Source organism: Acomys minous (genome assembly GCF_964271855.1).
Source record: "Acomys minous genome assembly, chromosome: 3".
Classification (NCBI taxonomy): Eukaryota; Metazoa; Chordata; class Mammalia; order Rodentia; family Muridae; genus Acomys; species Acomys minous.
Genome location: NC_140485.1, coordinates 130,558,036 through 130,577,195, shown reverse-complemented (window position 1 = coordinate 130,577,195; position 19,160 = coordinate 130,558,036). Strand labels below are relative to the sequence as shown.

General features: G+C 41.4%; 1 protein-coding gene across 2 annotated transcripts in view; it reads left to right on the top strand.

The window, feature by feature from the left end:
• KATNA1 (katanin catalytic subunit A1) overlaps positions 1–18,726 on the top strand; it is a 29,706-nt gene extending 10,980 nt beyond the window's left edge. Inside the window, exons 2-11 of one of the 2 annotated variants that reach the window (XM_084777994.1) lie at positions 522–696; positions 2,312–2,469; positions 4,486–4,666; positions 5,512–5,633; positions 9,709–9,814; positions 11,113–11,271; positions 15,576–15,702; positions 16,537–16,671; positions 17,603–17,729; positions 18,368–18,726. In XM_084777994.1, the coding sequence (XP_084634120.1) occupies positions 529–696; positions 2,312–2,469; positions 4,486–4,666; positions 5,512–5,633; positions 9,709–9,814; positions 11,113–11,271; positions 15,576–15,702; positions 16,537–16,671; positions 17,603–17,729; positions 18,368–18,566 (1,482 nt within the window). In that variant the 5' untranslated portion in view covers positions 522–528 and the 3' untranslated portion in view covers positions 18,567–18,726. The remainder of the gene's footprint in view (positions 1–521; positions 697–2,311; positions 2,470–4,485; positions 4,667–5,511; positions 5,634–9,708; positions 9,815–11,112; positions 11,272–15,575; positions 15,703–16,536; positions 16,672–17,602; positions 17,730–18,367) is intronic. The other variant, XM_084777995.1, reaches the window with a different exon arrangement.
• Positions 18,727–19,160: the final 434 nt, after the last annotated feature.

Here is a 19,160-nt window from a genome sequence, read left to right as displayed (position 1 = left end):
GATTGTAGAGATGGTGTCACATGTGTTATTATTGTAAACTTAATTTTTAAAAAATTGTTCAGACTGGAGCAATGGCTCAGTGGTCAAGAGCACTGGCTGTTTTTCCCGAGGGCTTGGCTCAGTTCTCAGCACCAGCACTGTGGCTCACAGCTGTCGCTCTAGTCCCAGAGTTACCAAACACCTTCTCCTGCCCTCTGCACACACTGCATGTACATGGTACATAAACATACAAAAGACAAATTACTCAATACATATAAAATAAACAAATTCTTTTTAAAATTTGTTATTTTGTCGATGTAGATTAAGTGTATCTGTGTATGTGGAAGTTAGGAAATTTGATTTTCTTGTTTCACCTTTACTTGAGTTCATTGGATTAAAGTTGGGTGATCTGAATTGTCTCACTGGCCCCATGTAAACTTCCTTCTTAGAGGTATCCTACAAAGCATAGTTTTTAAAGAGCTTTGTACTTACTTTTACAAGATGTATAACATGAAAATGTTTCTTCTTTCTTCTTTTCTTAGCTTACACATGAGCATGAGTCTTCTAATGATTAGTGAGAATGTAAAACTGGCTCGTGAATATGCATTGCTGGGAAACTATGACTCTGCAATGGTCTATTACCAGGGAGTTCTTGACCAAATTAACAAGTATCTATACTCAGTCAAAGACACGTACCTCCAGCAGAAGTGGCAGCAGGTAAGAACTGTGACTACATGTTTAATTTTCAGAGAACTTAGATTAACTTCCAGTGCTGTACACACATTCAGAGAGTATAGCATTATTTTGTTTATTTGTTGGGGGGGGGTGTTTGTTTGTTTTGGTTGGGTTTTTTTTTTGTTTTGTTTTGTTTTTTGTTTCTTTGAGACAGTGTTTCTTTATATAGCCTTAGCTGTCCTAGAAGTATCTTTGTAGATCATGCTGGCCTCAAACTCACCGAGATTCACCTGCATCTGCCTCCTGAGTGCTGGGATTAAAAGCATGCACCACCACCACCAGGCCTTGGAGAGTATAATTTTATTACATGGATTTTTGTTGTTGTTGTTGTTGTTGTTTTTGTTTTTTGTTTTGTTTTGTTTTCCAAAACAGGGTCTCTCTGTGTAGCCTTGGCTGTCCTGGACTCACTTTGTAGACCAGGCTGGCCTCGAACTCACAGCGATACACCTGCCTCTGCCTCCCAAGTGCTAGGATTAAAGACATGCGTCACCACACCCGGTGCAAATTCTTGAAGAATCTTTTTTCCTATAGAACTTTACAAAGCTGATCATATTTGAATCCCATTTAAGGAATTTTAGACACCAAGGAACAGAAGAAAATTACAGTTGGAACTTACATGGAACTTACAAATCTAGATTATGGAAGCACTTACCAGGGTTCAACTGTTGTAACAGGAAAGAATGTTACAGAAATGAGGGTTCTGTTAAGCGTGAAATACGAGTTCCTGGCTGCTTTTTAAATATGGCACCACCTTTGTCTGTAATGCTTAGACAGCAGTAGCCTCTTTTTGAAATGAACTTTTCCTTCAATCTGACGCTCCATGTTTATGATACCAGGAGGGAGACATACTTTAAAAATAAATAAGTAAAAAAAAAAAGTCACTTTAACTGTATGGTTAAGTAGTGTTAAATACATTCAGAATATTGTGCCATGACCACATGTAATGGAACTTAGTTGTGGATGTAAAACTTAACTAAGCCCAATAAGGTGATGCATACCTGCAATCCCAGCACTTTGGTGGCTCAGGCAGAGGATGATGAATTCGAGGCCACTGTACAATACTCACGGGACCTTGTTAAAAATCAAAATCAGTTAATTAAATAGTAAAGCATCAAAGGGCAACTTGTTACAATTTGATTTTTGCCAAATTTGAAAATTGCAACTGACCTTTCAATTGATAGCAATTTAGCCAGGATTTGTATTAAAAGATTTATTTTTATTTTGTATTTATTTTGTATTTAAGTGTTTTGCCTGCATGTATGTCTGTGCACAAGGTACATACATTGTCCAATGAGGCCAGAAGAGGGCATCAGATCCCTAGGAACTGGAGTACAGATGGCTGTGAGCTGCTATGCGGGCACTGTGTGTATAGCCTCTTGCCCTCTGAGACACTTCTCCAGCCCCTTAGACAGCGTTTTAAGTCATTCTTTCAGAGTTAATTTCCAGTTAAAACCAGAAAATTAAAGAATCGTTAGAGTTTTGTGAAGATGTTTGATGTGATCTGATGGAGGCTACTCACATAGAAAGTAATCCTAAATTTAACCTGGGCAGTGATTTATTAAGGACATTTAGAGTAGTTTTCTTTTTTTGAAACTAGGTTTGGCAGGAAATAAATGTGGAAGCTAAGCATGTTAAGGATATCATGAAAACACTTGAGAGCTTTAAACTGGACAGCACTCCTTTGAAAGCTGCGCAGCATGAGCTTCCGGCTTCTGAAGGAGAAGTCTGGTCCCTGCCTGTTCCTGTCGAACGACGGTAAGTGCATAATTGCTAAGAATTAGTCCAAGAAGCTGACACCCTGGCCTAGGTCCATATCTAGGAGAAGGGTGGGGTTGCTGGGGACAGGGCTAGGTGGGAACTTTACACTGAAATGGCCTTTCAGAGTTGTGTAAATGGGTATCATGTTTAGATGGAAGTTAGCTAGAACTAGGCTTTGGTATGTGGGCTGAAAGCAGAGGGCTCAGTTGTCTTAGGGACTAAGAGCGTCTGGGAACTGAAGTCTTCACTCTCTGTGGCTATTAGAAAACTGTCTAGAACTCAGATTATTTTCCTTAAGTAAATTGAGGGAGTTAGTTAGACTGACAGGTTTTTTAGCCTGCTTGGTTTTCCTTTTATTTGCACCCCCTGCTTTCTTTCTTCTATCAAGTAAGCAAATGAATAATCAATCAAGTACCAGGTGGTGGTGGTGGTGGTGGCACACGCCTGTAATCCCAGCACTTAGGAGGCAGAGGCAGGTGGATCTCTGTGAGTTTGAGGTCAACCTGCTCTACAGAGAGAGTTCCAGCACAGCCAGCCACGCAGAGAAACCGTGTCTTGAAAAACAAAACATAAACCAAACCAAACCAAAACAATGAGTGAAATTGCTGTTTACTACAATGCTGTTCCTAGCTAACCATGCTTAGTGTCACTATATACTTAAGTGACAAGCGTTTTTGTAGATGTTCGTTACTTGTTTCACATAATAGATTTCCTTTTTGTATTATGGCTTTAAATATATGAAATGTTTTGGCTGTCTGGGAAGAACACTATGACTTCATTCTTTGTCTCCTAACTGGCTCAGTTTAAATATTCTGTCATTGCTTCTTTAAGTGTTTGTTGTATTTTGTAAAAACTGGCTGTTCATATTGAACATGTGTAGATTTCTGAGTATTGTCTAGGCTGTATGGATCATTTATTTCTCATAATAAATCTTCCAATAAGCCATGTTTTATTTTTTCTATAGTAAAAACAACTAAGGTGCACTGATGTTAGACAGCATACCTTCCTTGTGTTGACGTGTAGAGCCCGAGCCACTTGATGATATGTTCTTTCCATTATGTTCTTTTGGGGTTTTGTGTGTTTTTATTCATCCCACATAAATGAGCCAGTAAATATAGAGGCCTGAATTCTGCCCCTGAAATCAAAATGAAACAAGTGGAGTATATATGATCATAAGGCACCTTTCGTTAGTTTTTGCAATTTCTACTAGTATTTATTTTTCTTTACCTACTTAATGTGTATGAATGTTTTGTCTGCATGTACATGTCTGCCACCTGTGTGCCTGGTGCCTGCCGAAGCTAGGAACAGACGCTGGATTCTGGGAGTGGAGTCACAGGCGGCTGTGAGCCACTTTGTGGATCCTAGAAACTGAGAATCCAGGTCCTCAGCAAAAGCAGCAACTGCTCTTACCCGCTAAGCCATCTCTGCAACCACCACCTTTTTTTTGTCTTTTTTATTTTGAAGCAAGGTCTCACTATGTAGCCCTGACCTGGGATTGCTATGTATGCCTGGCCTCTAACGCACAGTGATGCACATTCCTCTGCCTTTCAAATGCTGGACTTAAAGGGCATGTACCACATAGTCTCTTAGAATGGGAGATTATTACAACCGTTAGTTAAACACTGAGAATTATGATGTGTTCTAAGTGAACCCCAGTGATTGCATGTGTGGCTGTGAGTAGAAGAAACCCAGCGCTGTTGTTGTGTGCTGGGTGCTGTGCTAGAACAGTATTCTCTGATAATTGCTCTTCACTTCCCAGCACTCAGACTCGGCTTGATGTACAGTGATGTCCTAGGTGGAAGTGATTTTTTCTTTCTTTTAGTTGTTTGTAAAGTAGGGTGGTACTGCATTCCTGTCACTGGCCATAGCAGCCATGTCAGATTGACATTTTAGATCCTGGGTTTCAGCATCCTGAAGCTTGTTACCCTGTTGTGTGCAGTTTTTGCGTTAGTTCTCTGTGTATACCGGCTCCTTCAGGAATCAGCATAATTTTAATGATCTTGTGTTGTATAGACCCTCACCAGGACCTAGGAAACGCCAGTCTTCTCACTATAGTGACCCGAAACCACACAGTAACCGCCCAGGCACAGTGGTCAGAGCGTATCGTCCATCTGCACAGAATCTTCACAATGACAGAGGGAAAGCTGTTCGTAGTCGTGAAAAGAAAGACCAGAATAAAGGAAGAGAGGAAAAGGTAAATATTGCTGCCTTCAAGGAGAAGGTTGGGTCTGGAGAGATGCTCAGAGGTTAAAGTGCACTTGCTGCCCTTCCTGAATTAGGCTCCAACACCTACATGGGGAGCTCACAAACAGCTGAAGGGGCTGCAGCTGCAGGGAATCCCACACTCTTTTGGTCTCTGTAGGCAGTTGCACACATATGGGGCACACACACACACAGCCAACAACAAATGAAAACAAATTTTAAATAATTTCTTTTATGTATATGAATGTTTTGTCTGTGTGTACACTTGCACACCAGAAGAGGGCATTGGATTCCATAGGACTACAGTTATAGCCATGTAGCTGCTGGGAGTTGAACTCAGAACTTCTGGAAAAACAGCCAGTTCTCTTACCACTGAGCCGTCTCTTCAGCTTCCCTCAAAACAAGATATTATTAAATGAGTCATTTGTTAACCTTAGAAATTAAGATTTGAAACACTGGGAACCACCGTTTCAGTCATCGGTTTGCCACATCTGCCGTAGAATCTACTGCATGTGTAGGGTTTCTAGTCACCAATCAGGAAGCATTTGACTGCCCTTGGGTTCATGGGGAGTTTCCCTTTAAAAAATTTTGAAGCCAGGTGTGGTGGCACATGCCTTTAATCCTAGCACTCAGGAGGAGGAGGCTGGTGTATTTTTCTGAGTTTAGGCCAGCCTGGTCTACATAGTGAGTTCCAGACCAGCCAAGACTACATAGAGAGACCCTCTCAATCTATCCCCTCTCCCCCAAAAATTGGGTATGTGTATATATACACACACGTGCCAAAAACCAAATAATACTTTTCAGTCAATTAAAAGCTGTTTTTACTTCCTCATGTAGAACAAGTCACCTGCTGCAGTTACAGAACCAGAGGCAAATAAATTTGACAGCACTGGATATGACAAGGACTTAGTAGAAGCTTTGGAAAGAGATATAATTTCTCAGAATCCCAATGTTCGGTGGTAAGTCACATCACAAGGTAATTGAGCTGATGGTTTTGAAAGCAGAACTAGAGAAAAGCTGGTCATGTGCTAAGATCTGCTGTTGAGGACAGAACTAGAGGATGGACAGTGCAGGCAGCGCATGCGGGGAAACCCTCGTTCCACTGAGGCTGTGCCACTTTGTGGTCTTGAGAGTTTTCTTTTTGTTTGTTTTGAGACAGGGTTCCCTGTAGACCAGGCTGGCGTAGCCAGTGTGCCATTGAACTTTAGTCCTCTTAGCTGAGTGCTGAGGGGACAGACACACATTGCCATGCGCAATGCACATGGTGGTGGTGAGGACTCCAGGACCTCTGCCTGCTTCACAGGCACTAAACCCGCTGACCACATCACCCAGTCCTTAGGCCACATTTTTTGCTCATTTGTTTGTTTGTTTTTGTTTTTCGAGACAGGGTTTCTCTGTATAGCCTTGGCTGTCCTGGACTCACTTTGTAGACAACACTGGCCTCAAACTCAGAGCAATCCACCTGCCTCTGCCTCCCAAATGCTGGGATTAAAGGTGTGTACCACCGTGCCTGGCTAGTCCACATTTTTAAAGTTTCATTTATATTTTTATATATAATAATATATTTATTTATATTTTTAAGATTATTGTTTTGCATCTTGAAGTTTATTATGTCATGTGTATGGATGTTTTGCCTGCATACATGTCATTGTATCACATGTGTACAGTGCCTTTGAAGGAAAGAAGATGGGGTGGTTTCCCTAGAACTGGTGTTATGAATGTTTGTGAGCCTCATTGTCAGTGCTGGTGACCAAACCTGCCATTCTGCAGGAGCCAGCCTCTGTTTTGTTTGTGTTTGTGTGTGTGATATTGGTTATTGAGTGCAGGGTCTCTTACATGTGAGGCAAGTTGTCTGCCAACTGAATATCCCCAGCTCCTGGAGATTGTTTTAACATGTGATAGACAAAGTGGGACAAAGATAACACAGTTTCATCTCTTGGGCCCCTTCTAATGGAAAAGGTTGTTGTTTGTTTTAAACTTTTACTTTATGTGTATGTATGATAGGGCGGAGCATGGCTGTGCAACAGATGGGAGAGGACAACTTTGTGGATGCTGTTCTCTCTTTCATATCTCTGTGGGCTCTGAGGGTCAGGTCCTCTGGCTTGTACAGTAACCACTTTCATGTACTGAGCCATCTTGCCAACCCTAAGTGGAGATTTTTAATGTGTGCATCTTGTTTACATGTATAACTTATGGTAGATGTTGTTTGATTTTTATTAGTACAAGATTCTCAACTTTATTTGTATCTAATAAAAGATCTGTCTCTATATATTTTTCCTGAGACAGAGTTTCTCTCTGTAGCTTTGGCTGTCCTGGACTTGCTTTGTAGACCAGGCTGGCCTTGAGCTCACAGAGTTTCATTTGCCTCTGCCTACTGTGCTTAGCTATATCTTTTTTTTAAATTTTTGCTTATTCACTTTACATCTCGATTGCATCCCCCTCCTCTCTTCTCAGTCTCATCCTCCCACCCTCTTCCCCTTTTCCCCCTCCCCTTCTCACCCTTCCCCCCTTTTCCCTCTCTTCCCCTCTCCTTCTATAGCAGAGTATCATTAATAGTGTCGGGGTTGGCGCTCTCCTGTGGGGTGGGTCTCAAGTAGGGCCAGTCATTGGTTGGTCATTCCCTCAATTTCTGCTCTATCTTTATCCCTGTACATCTTGTAGGCAAGGTAAATTTGGGGGATCTTTACCTTTTTACAACAGTGTAGTATTGTTGTTTTTAATGTATTTGTATTATCTGTAGGGCCTAATAATTGTTTATTATCTGGCATATAGTTATTATTACTTTAGTATAACTGCCTAGCAATCAGTTAAAACACAGACACTTGTTATATTTTAAAATAGCCTTAGTTAACCTCGGGAGGGCAGATATCAATCTTCTAAACTATTTCTCATAGTGCTGCCCCAATCTCATGCCATCGTTTCTAATAACTTGTATCAGCTCCCTCCCTTCCATAATCCCAAATACTTGCTAATGTTCTTCATCTGGGCTGAATCTCCATCCACACCTGCCTCATGTTTCTCTTCCATTTAACCCATGGTGGCCTTCCTCTCTTCCCTTCTTGGGACCCTTGGGTCTTTCCTCCTTTGGGGTCTCTCTTTTTTCTTCCCAAGATCCTCTCTCTCTTTCTTTCTCTCTCTCTCTCTCTCTCTCTCTCTCTCTCTCTCTCTCTCTCTCTCTCTCTCTCTCTCTCTCTCTCTAAACCTGGGAACCTTAGCCACACCTCTTTCTCCTCTGCCCTGCCCAGGTGGGATGGCTTTTTATTAATCAAAAGGTGGGTCACAGAGACAGCAAGCAGTAATTAGCATCAAAATACATTAGACCATCCCCCAACATATTATAAAAGCTCACTCTTCCACAAGTTATATAGCTATATTCTGTTACATACTTCCTATTACAATATTGATGATTAATGAGTATTTTTATAATTAAACATTTTAGTAGTTGATACTTATAAAATAAAATATATTTTCATAATACTGCTATATGCACTAGTAGTATGGTAGGTATTCTAGTGGCTGGGGAGACCATCATAATGATGCTGATGATTCTTTTCACTCTGTCATCTGCCTCTTAGTAGAGTGGGAAGCACAGGAGCTGTCTCTGCTGTATGCCCTGTTTATTATTTTTTAATGGCCATTCTTCTAAGCCATTAGTGGCTATAAGATGCCTGGGGCTACAAAGATGGCTCAGTCATTAAGAGCACTAACTGCTCTTCCAGAGGATCTGGGTTCAAATCCCAGCAACCATCGTCAGCTTATGTAACTCCAAGATCTGACACCCTCCCACAGACAAACATGCAGGCAAAACACCGAAGCACATTTTAAAAAAATAAACGAATTTTTTAAAAGATAAAATGCAAATTTAGCATCCCTAACATGAAAATCAGAGGTCCAAAAATGCACCAAAATCCACATTTCGTTGTTGTTTTCCAATACAGAGTTTCTTTGTGTTCTCTTGGCTGTCCTGGAATTTATGTTGTATACCAGGCTGACATGGAACTCAAGAGGTCCAACTGCCTCTACCCCCTGAGTGCTAGGATGAAAGGTGTGTGCTACCACCACCTGGTTATTGCATATATTTTCTTCTTTTTCTTTCTTTCTTTCTTTCTTTCTTTCTTTCTTTCTTTCTTTCTTTCTTGTTGGCTGTCTTTCTGTCTCTCTCTCCCTCCTTTTCTTTCTCTCTGGTTTTTTTGTTTGTTTTGTTTTTGAGACAGGGTTTCTTTGTGTATCCTTGGCTGTGCTGGAACTCACTCTGTAGACCAGGCTGGACTCAGCTCAGAGATCCATCTGCCTTTGCCCTGAGGGCTAGCAATAAAGACTTGCACCAGCACTGGCCGTAGGATATATTTTCAAGTGTAGAGTTAAACTGCTCTCCTCTGTGGGAAGAGGCTCCTCCTTTGTGTTTGAGTGTATCATTCTTTTCTCCTACCTAAGGCCTTGAGTCACAGTTTTTATTTTTTTATTTTTTTTAAAGATTTATTTTTCATGTATATAGTATGCATCAGGTCACATTATAGATGGTTGCTAGGAATTGAACTCAGGACCTCTGGAAGAGCAGTCACTGCTCTTAACCACTGAGCCATCTCTCCAGCCTCTAGTCACAGTTTTTCACACAAAGCCATTACCCTTCCAAAGTTTGGAGAGTATTAGATAAAATTGATCTGAACAGCTCATCTGGTGAAGTGTATGCAAATATTCCCAACCTGAAACATTTATGGCCCAAGCTTTTTAGTTAAGGAGATGTTCAAACCTTGAGTTAGGTCATAGCACATCACAGGTTTTACACTAACTTGGCAGCATAGAGAATGAACGAAGGAGATGTACGTTCTCACAAGTTAAACTGAAAACCATTACTGCCAAGAACTGAAGCCTCTGAGTACACTGATTGGTGTGGTAGGACTAATCATGTATGTATTCTCCAGTGCCCAAGGAAGGAGTGAGCATTTTGTCTGTGGCATATAACCTGTGCTGGTGATGATAGAGGATTGGATATGTAATCTAAGGGGTTGGCTGATAAAGTATCTTTTCTTTCAGGGATGATATTGCTGATTTAGTAGAAGCTAAAAAGCTGCTTAAGGAAGCAGTGGTGTTACCAATGTGGATGCCAGAATTCTTTAAGGGCATTAGGAGACCATGGAAAGTAAGTTTATATGCCGAGGCATTGTCAGAGTAAATGGCAGTGCTGCTATGGAGAACCATTGCTTACTGATAGCAGAGGAAGTGGAATAAGGGAAGATTTAAGCCAGGTTTATAGCTCAAGCCTATAATCCCAGCACTCAGGAAGCTGAGGCAGGAGGATCACCTTGGGTTTGAGGTAAGCCTGGGCTACATAGTGAGGTCTAAAACAGACTGGATTAGAGTAAGGCCCAATCTCAATTTTTGGGGGGAGGAGACAGGGTTTCTCTGTGTAGACCAGGCTGGCCTGGAACTCACAGCGATCCGCCTGCCTCTGCCTCCCTAGTCCTGGGATTAAAGGCATGCGCCACCACACCAGCTCGTCAAAAAATATTTTTAAAATAAAAATTGTTATGTTGTATTATTCAGAATTTTGTTTTGATCAAAAGCTAATGCAAGGTTCCCAGAGTAAGTACAGTGTTGAGGATCATTCTACCTACACAGAACACACTCAGAATCACCTTCTGTCTGTACATATGGCCCAGTTAGCTAATGCATTTTATTTGTCATATCACATAATTTGTCATAGTAGTTTTGGAATTGTTTTTCACAAATTCAGCAATATTTTTGTGTCATAATGGATATTCTTAAAAATTCTGGAATGTGAAAAGGAGCTATTTAAAACAATCTGGGTTAACAGTAAACCTTTATCTGCTTCTTTAACATATCAATTATTAATAGTTAATCTTTTGGTAATGATTAACAAATTAATAATTATCTGTTTCCTTATTTCTTAATTGAATTCCAATTTTTAAAATGTGATTATCTTCCTTTTGTGTAATAGAAAAGGTATTTGTGCCAGTAGTGGCATATACTTTTTTTTTTTTATTAATTCATTCATATTACGGCATATACTTTTAATTCCTGCACTTGGGAAGCAGAGATAGGTGGAGCTCTAAGAGTTTGAGGCCAGCCTGGTCTACATAATGAGTTCCAGGGCTAAATTAGTGAGATGCTATATAAAAAAATAAAAAAATTGTTATGAAATAGCATCCATTTTTCTCTTTGCTCTTTGACACAGTGGTACATATGAATTTAGTGAGACTTGGTACTTAGTATAGTCAGAACAAGGACAAGCTTGTCCCACCTGACAGGGTGGTGTGCACTGATAGTCGCCTCCTGCAAGGAGTGGAGAAGGATGATCATTAGAGCCCAGGAGGACAAGGCCAGGTTTATCTTCATCATCCTCAAAAAATCAAAAACAAAAGGGGAGGAAATAGCAATGGCAGATGAAGTCTTAGCTCACAGTGTTGTACCCCACAGGGAGTCCTGATGGTCGGCCCACCTGGCACTGGGAAAACCCTCCTCGCTAAAGCAGTTGCTACAGAATGCAAGACAACATTCTTCAATGTCTCCTCATCGACCCTGACTTCCAAATACAGAGGGGAGTCTGAGAAGCTTGTTCGTCTTCTGTTTGAAATGGTAACGTTTGAAACAGCTCTAATAGAAATCCAGCTTTATTACATGGATAGGATAACACTCTGCCTAGGACTTGATTATGGTTATGAGTGACTTGGGTTTCTGTTTGTCTCCTTTCCTGCAGAGGTGGTTAGCATTACTAATGTGCTATAAGAGTCTAAAATAATTATGGCTGTTTGGTTTAAGTTTGTGTGTGTGTGTGTGTGTGTGTGTGTGTGTGTGTGTGTGTGTGTGTGTGTGTGTGTGTGTATGAATGATAGGGTGGGGGCATATGCGTACCACCAAATGCAAGTAGACATCAGAGGACAGTTTTATGTGGTTCATTCCTTCCACCCTTATGTGGATTCCAGGGCTAACACTTGTTCAATAAGTGCTTTTATCTGCTTCAGCCATCCTGCCAGCTCCATAATTATGTTTGTTAAACAGCATGCTGTTCATGACATGGTAAAGTGCTGTGTCTTAACAAGCCAAAGATGAGACTCTTACGTAGCTCTGGAACTTAGATCACCTCCAGTCTTACCAGCTGTGCCAACGACCTTGGTTTCACTTCAGCTGCGTGCCTTTGTATCTGTCTGTGTGAGGGTGTCTGCACATGATTGCGTGCCTGTGGAGACCTGAAGAGAGTGCTGAATGTCCAGAACTAAACTCCAGTTGTCCACAAGAGCAGTAACAACTCTTAACCACTGAGACATCTCTCCAGCCCGTCTTGAGTTTAATGCCCTAGCGTTTGAATTCTTTTCTTCAGTTCTTATTTTGAGTTTCCTTCCTTCCTTCCTTCCTTCCTTCCTTTCTTTCTTTCTTTCTTTCTATATTTCATTCTTTTTGCAGAACACTTATTAAGTCTGTTTAATATACAAATTTTCATTTGCTTTTTTTTTTCTTTGGTTTTGGTTTTGGTTTTCCCAAGACAGGGTTTCTCTGTGTAACCTTGGCTGTCCTAGACTTACTTTGTAGACCAGGCTGGCTTTGAACTCACAGCGATCCACCTGCCTCTGCCTCCCGGGTGCTGGAATTAAAGGCGTGCGCCACCACTGCCCAGCTTTTCCTTCTTTTCTCCTCTCCTTTTTTAAGACAGAAAGAGGGGACTGGAGAGATGGCCGAGAGTACTGGCTGCTCTTCTAGAGCACCTGGATTTAGTTCTCAGCACCCTCATGACAGCTCACAATAGTCTACGGCCCCAGTCCTGAGGAATGAGGAGTGTGGCCTCCTCAGGTACTGCATACACATGGTTCCTAGGACATACATGCAGGTAAAACCCATCCATACACATAAAATAAAGTGGAAATATTTAACTGTTTTGAAATGAGAAAGGAAGAGCATAAAATTGGGTGGGTAGAAAGCGGGGAGGAAGAAGTTGGGGGACAGGAAAAGTATGATAAAGATGTACTACTGTATAAAGGCCTCAAAGAATAAATAATAAAATAGGGACTTGACTGAAGGATCAGAAGTTAAATGTCACCCTCAGATACATGCAGAGTTTGAACCACCTTATGATATATGAGGCCCCATCTCAAAATCTAAAGCAATAATTAATTAGAACAGAGGCCTTAAGCACTGTACAGCACTCACTTGGAGAGATTCTGGGGGAATCTCATGCACAATCATGAGAACATGTTAAAAGAAGTACCATCCACCTGGCATAGTGGCACACGCCTGTCATCTCAGCATTCAAGCAGACGAGGTAGGATTGACATGGGTTTTCAGCAAGCCAGGAGTATACAGCCAAGTCCCTGTCTCTAAACACAGATGACAGAAAGCATATCATCTCAGGTTACAAGAGAGGTGGGAGGGTTAGGATGGAGGGAGTCCACTTTAAATCTGGACCCTAACTCTGGATTACAAGGGCTCGAATGCCAAAACTACAGGCACTGGCCTGTGACTCAGCCAGTGCTCATCTGTCACTCAAGTAGCATGCTCTTTAGAGTTGAAAAGGGATTTATTTAATGATGGTTAGGGTTTTTCCCAAACAGCTCCAAGGAAGCCAGTAAAGAAATGCTTCTGATATGCCTTGGTAAAGCTCAGTATGGAAACAGGGCTGTAAGTGGAGAGCGTGCTCAAGGTCCTGGGTTTGGAGAAAAGAATGATGCAAGCCAGCATTTAGGAGGAAGCCTCTTCCCACAGAAGTTAGTTTACACCAATATAAAACTCACTTGAAAACATTCAATGGTGATTTACACCTTTAATCCCAGCACTGGTGAGGCAGAGGCAGGTTGATTTCTGAGTTTGAGGCCAGCCTGGTCTACAAAGCAAGATCCAGCATAGCCAAGGCTACACAGAAACTCTGACTGGGGGTGGGGTGGGGTGCTTAAACAGTAACAGATAACATCAAGTACCAATGAGTCAGGATTTATATTAAAACAATTTACTTGTATCAGTTTATGATATCACAGAGGCAAACTGCATTTGTGTGTGTGCATGTGAGTTTATGTGTGCAAAGATCTAAGTATGATATGCATGTGGAGGCCACAGGTCAATCTTTGAGGCCTTATCTCAGGTGATAGCCACCTTGAGTTTTGAGATAATGTCTCTCACTGGCTTGGGACTGAACAATGCGATTAGCGATTAGGCAGTACAGTGCCCCAAGGATGTGCCTATCTCTGCCTCCCTAGCTCTGGGATTACAAGACACACTACTACAACCAGTATTTTTCTTTTTTCTTTTCTTTTCTTTCTTTTTTCTTTCTTTCTTTCTTTTTTTTTTTTTACATGAATGCTAGGGATTGATCCCAGGTCCTTGCATTGCATTGCATTTTCCCAATTAAGCCATCTCCCAAGCCTGTGAGGTGTATTTTAGTGTCTTCTAAATAAAGTAATGAAGGCACAGAAAGGGAGGACTCTACTGGTGCTAACAGCTAGGAAAGTGACCAATAAGGAATCTGAACCCAGACAATTTAAGCTTAGTTCTCTTAATTTTGAGATATTGGCAGTACACTTTCCCCTTTTCTCGCCAGCATTGGAAACATTGTTTTTTGGGGGTGGTTTTTTTGTTTTTGTTGTTTGATTTGTTTTTTGTTTTTTTCAAAATTATCAGAGATTCTCCATCATATTGCTACTAAGCCATTAAGAGCCTGTTTAAAAACTGCCTCCTTGCAAGGTGCAGTGGTGGACGCCTGTAATCCTAGGACTTGGGGAGACAGAGGCAGGCGTATGAGTTTGAGGCCAGCCTGGTCTACAAAGCGAGTCCAGGCCAGTTAAGGCTACACTGAGAAATCCTGTCTCGAAAAACCTAAATAAATAAATAAAATAAAAAGGCCATCTACTTAGACTTTCTCTACTAGATGGACTCTATAATGTACAGGAACGGTTTCAGCCAAGCTTGCTGTTGAACTTGAGAATGTCCTCCCACCGTTGGTCATATCATTAATAGGGTACACGATAACATGCACACCCACACCTGCGCACACACCACACATACATGCACACACGTTTTTTGAGAGCCAGTTTAATTATATAGTAGAAAAAGATGTCTATGTTTTTATTAGAAGCTGTTTCAGAGATGTGTTTGTTTGATGGTCCTCATCTGAAATTCCAACAGTGTAAATGAGCTCAAGGTCATCTAGAGGCACATAGCACATTGAGAACATCTGGGATTCATTAGTCCCTGTGTCCAAAAAAGAAAAAAGACGGGACAACAAGATTGTTCAGTGGTTCCACCAAGCTTGTGAACCTGAATTTGACCTCTGGGACCCACATGGTGCAAAGCAGGTGAACACCTGCAAATTGTCCTTTTATATATGCAAAAAGGTGTAATATGGCAGCCTCTTCAGCTGTTTTCTGGTGGTTTGGCTTTGTTTTGTTTAATATTTATTTATTATTATGTATACAATGCTCTGCCTGCACATACACCTGAAGTCCAGAAGAGGGCATCAGATCTCAGTATAGATGGTTGTGAGCCACCATGTGGTTGCTGGGAATTGAACTCAGGACCTCTGGAAGAGCAGTCAGTGCTCTTAACCACTGAGCCATATAAGATTTGCTTATTTCTATTTTCTATGTATGTATGTTCTGTGTACCATGTGTGTGCTGGTTCCCAAAGGCCAGAACAGGGTGTCAGATCACTGCAACTGGAGTTACACAAAGTTATGAGCTGCCCATGTGGATGCTGGGAACTGCGCTCAGGTTCTCTGCAGAGCCATTTTCCAGCTTGATGTCTCCCAGTTTCTAATCTATAAATTATTTCTGTGATAGTGGGCCTTAAACGTACTAGAAAAGTACTCTATCACGAGGTTGTAGTCTTAGCCTCAGATTATTTTTAAATAAGAAAAATCAAACCCCTAAAACCTGGTATTGCTTGGTTTCATCCTTTAGGCTCGATTTTACTCTCCAGCTACCATATTTATTGATGAGATAGATTCCATTTGCAGCCGCCGAGGAACTTCTGAAGAGCATGAAGCAAGCCGAAGGGTGAAGGCTGAGCTGCTGGTTCAGATGGATGGTACGTACATGTCTGTATTTGGATGAGCTTGGCATGGGTGATGGCTGTGTACGCTCTTCCAGTCAGTCCAGCTCTTATCTGTAGTGCTAGCCCAGCACACGCAGTATGTGCTGGGACTCCAGGTGGACGATAGGGGCGTGCACTTAGGACATGAGATCAGTAGCAGGAAATGGTTATATTTGAGGGTAACATGTCAGAAATAATGGCATCAACACACCAACCTTTGGTATATATATTGACCCCTTATGTTTAGCCACAGAACTCAAGTAGAAAGAAAAAGAAAACAGATTGGCCTTAAAGGTTATATGTGTACTCACACATACCTATGAGTGTTTTGTTTTCATCTATGTTTGTGCGTCTTGTGCATTCCTGGTGCCAGAGGGGGTCAGAAGACAGCGTTGTGCTCCCTGGAACTGGAGTTACAATTGTGAGCTGCCATATGGTGCTCTTTTTTTGTTTTTCCAGATAGTTTCTCTGTGTAGCCTTGGCTGTCCTGGATTTCCTTTGTAGACCAGGCTACCCTTGAACTCACAGCAATCTGCCTGCCTCTGCCTCCCTGAGTGCTGGGATTAAAGACATGTACCACCACGCCTGGCTGTGATTTTTTTAAAAAAATAATTTGGCAAATAATTGAGTTGAGCTGGTGTTATCATTAAATCCTCTATCAGTCATATTTTTGTGCACGGCAAAACCTCATTTTCCTTGGGCCACATACTCACAGGAGTCTTAGGGAGGCTGGGAGACTGCACTGTGCACAGTTTTCGTGGTCTGTAAAGAACTGAGCTTTAATTTAAGAATCCCATTCAGTAGCTTTTATTCTTGCTACCCTTTTAGGTGTTGGAGGTGCCTCAGAAAATGATGACCCTTCCAAAATGGTTATGGTTCTGGCAGCTACTAATTTTCCCTGGGATATAGATGAGGCTTTACGACGGCGTCTTGAGAAGAGAATCTATATTCCTTTACCATCAGGTATTATAAGTCTTTCTTTTCTAGGGGCTGCAGTCATCAAGTAGTTTTATAGTTAATTTGATACTACCCTTCCTTGGAGAGGCAAATGCATGCTTTTTTCTTGTGTGGCTGTTCACCTACATCTAGAACCTGGGAGCCTTGATGACTTGATAAGTGAGTTTGCTCCAAGACTTGGAACAAAGACTTAGTACTCTGGTTTGAGGTGCACGTGGTCACTTATGCCTGTAAATCCAGCACTCTTGGGCTAAGACAGGAGGATGGTGAATTTGAGATCAGCCTGAGCTACATTATGAGACCACCTTTAAAACTACCAGAAGCTGGGCATTATAGTGCACACCTTTAATCCCAGCACTCAGGAGGCAGAGGCAGGCAGATCTCTTGAGTTCAAGGCAAAAATGCTTGTTTCTCAGTTTCTCTCTTAACCTGGCTAGCATTAAAATAATCAACTCTTATATTTTTTATTTAATAATAAGCTTCACAACACAATAACTGAGCAGTTATTACATTACTCTGTTCTTAACCCTCCAAGCTAATCTGGTTTCCTCCCAGTGTACATCCCAGAGATGCTTGCACTTTGTAGCTTTCCCTGCTCCAGCTCCTAGCCTGATGTCACCTGGACCTCTCCCGTGGATCAGTCCTCTACTTCCTCCTTTAACTCCTCCCCTGGATGGCAGGAAGTCCAGCTTTGTTCTCCCCCCTGCTCAGTGATTCACTGTAAACTGAATTATTGGCATAGCAGGAGACAACTGGGGAGCAGGGTTTATAACATTGAGACAGGAGATTCTCAGAACAAGAACTGCAACCAGATATGGGAGGTACAGAAATCCGCATTTGAATTATACAATAACCGTATGCCTACAAAAGCTTCAACAAAAGAAAGAATATTCTGTTCCCACTGAAGTCGTATTTTCAAATGTGTTTCTCCCATTAGCAAAAGGCAGGGAAGAACTGTTAAGAATAAGTCTGCGAGAGCTGGAATTGGCTGATGACGTTAACCTTGCAAGCATAGCAGAAAACATGGAAGGTTACTCAGGTGCGGACATTACCAATGTGTGCAGGTGTGTATCTCACTTTCTGTAAGCATAAACCTCAAGTGTGTTTATATTAAGGCAGATGACCTACATTATCCAGGGCATATAGCTCACTTATAGAGCATTTGCCTAATACGTGCAAGCCCTGAGTGATCCAGAGGACAAAAAATTAAGAGCCCCATAACAGAAGGAAAAGGGAAACCTTGCCTGACCTGATTTTTATGTACAGAATTTTTAAATATAAGAGTGCTCTGCCTGCATGTACATCTGCATGCCAGAAGAGGGCATCAGATCTCCTTATGGTTGTGAGCCACTATGTTATTGCTGGAACTGAACTCAGGACCTCTGGAAGAGCAGACAGTATTCATAACCACTGAACTATCTCACCAGCCCTATTTCAAGCTTCTTTAGTGTACCTTTTTACTTTATCTTGGACTATACTCAGCATTTATTACTTGAATTGATTAGTATGCTATTTCGTTATGGAGGATGCACTGCTAAAAAGCAACTCAAAGCAGGCCTTGTTTTCCAAGGTAAGATTTAATGCATATAATGTGTGTAAGATCTTAGAGAACGTAACAGCTTTTTGTTGTTGTTTGTTTGGGTTTGTTTTTGTTTTTCAATCAGAGTAACACTTTGGGCTTTTTTAAAAACTTAAAACCTAGGGACGCATCCTTGATGGCCATGAGACGACGTATTGAGGGTCTAACCCCAGAAGAAATCCGAAACCTTTCAAGAGAAGAAATGCATATGCCTACCACCATGGAGGATTTTGAAATGGCTTTAAAGAAAGTTTCTAAGTCAGTATCAGCGGCAGACATTGAAAGATATGAGAAATGGATAGTTGAGTTTGGATCATGCTAGCTAAGTTCTCACATGTAAACTGTGAGAAATCTGCCTTAAGTCTTTGAAAAATGATTAAATGTATTTCATTGCATTGAGTGCTGTATTTTTTTAAACTTTCATAATGGTGTGGTTTAAATTTTTTTCTGGTTCTGAATAAAGGCAGTACTTTTAAGCTGCACATTGTTTTAGTTTATAAATACAGCATCTTTCCCACTGCGTGTTGCTGTTGTTCTATGCTAGTAGCTGAAAACTAGCACACTCTTACCCATGCAGCTAATTAAAGCTTAGCCAGACGGAGGATGTCTGCTTTCTCGTCTGGTATCATGGCGGCTTCTCTCCTCTTTTGTCAAGGTAAAAATAGGACTCTTGGGGTTGGAGAGATGGCTCTATGGTTAAGAGTGCATAGGGCTCTTGAAAAAGCCTGGGTTCAGTTCCCAGCACCCATGTGGGGTAGCTTCAAGGGGAAAAATGCCCCTGGGATCCTTGGACACCTGCATGCACATGTGCATGTGTATACACACACACACACACACACACACAGACACACACACACACACACACACACACAGACACACACACACTTAGAAATAAAATATCCAGGAAAAAATTTAG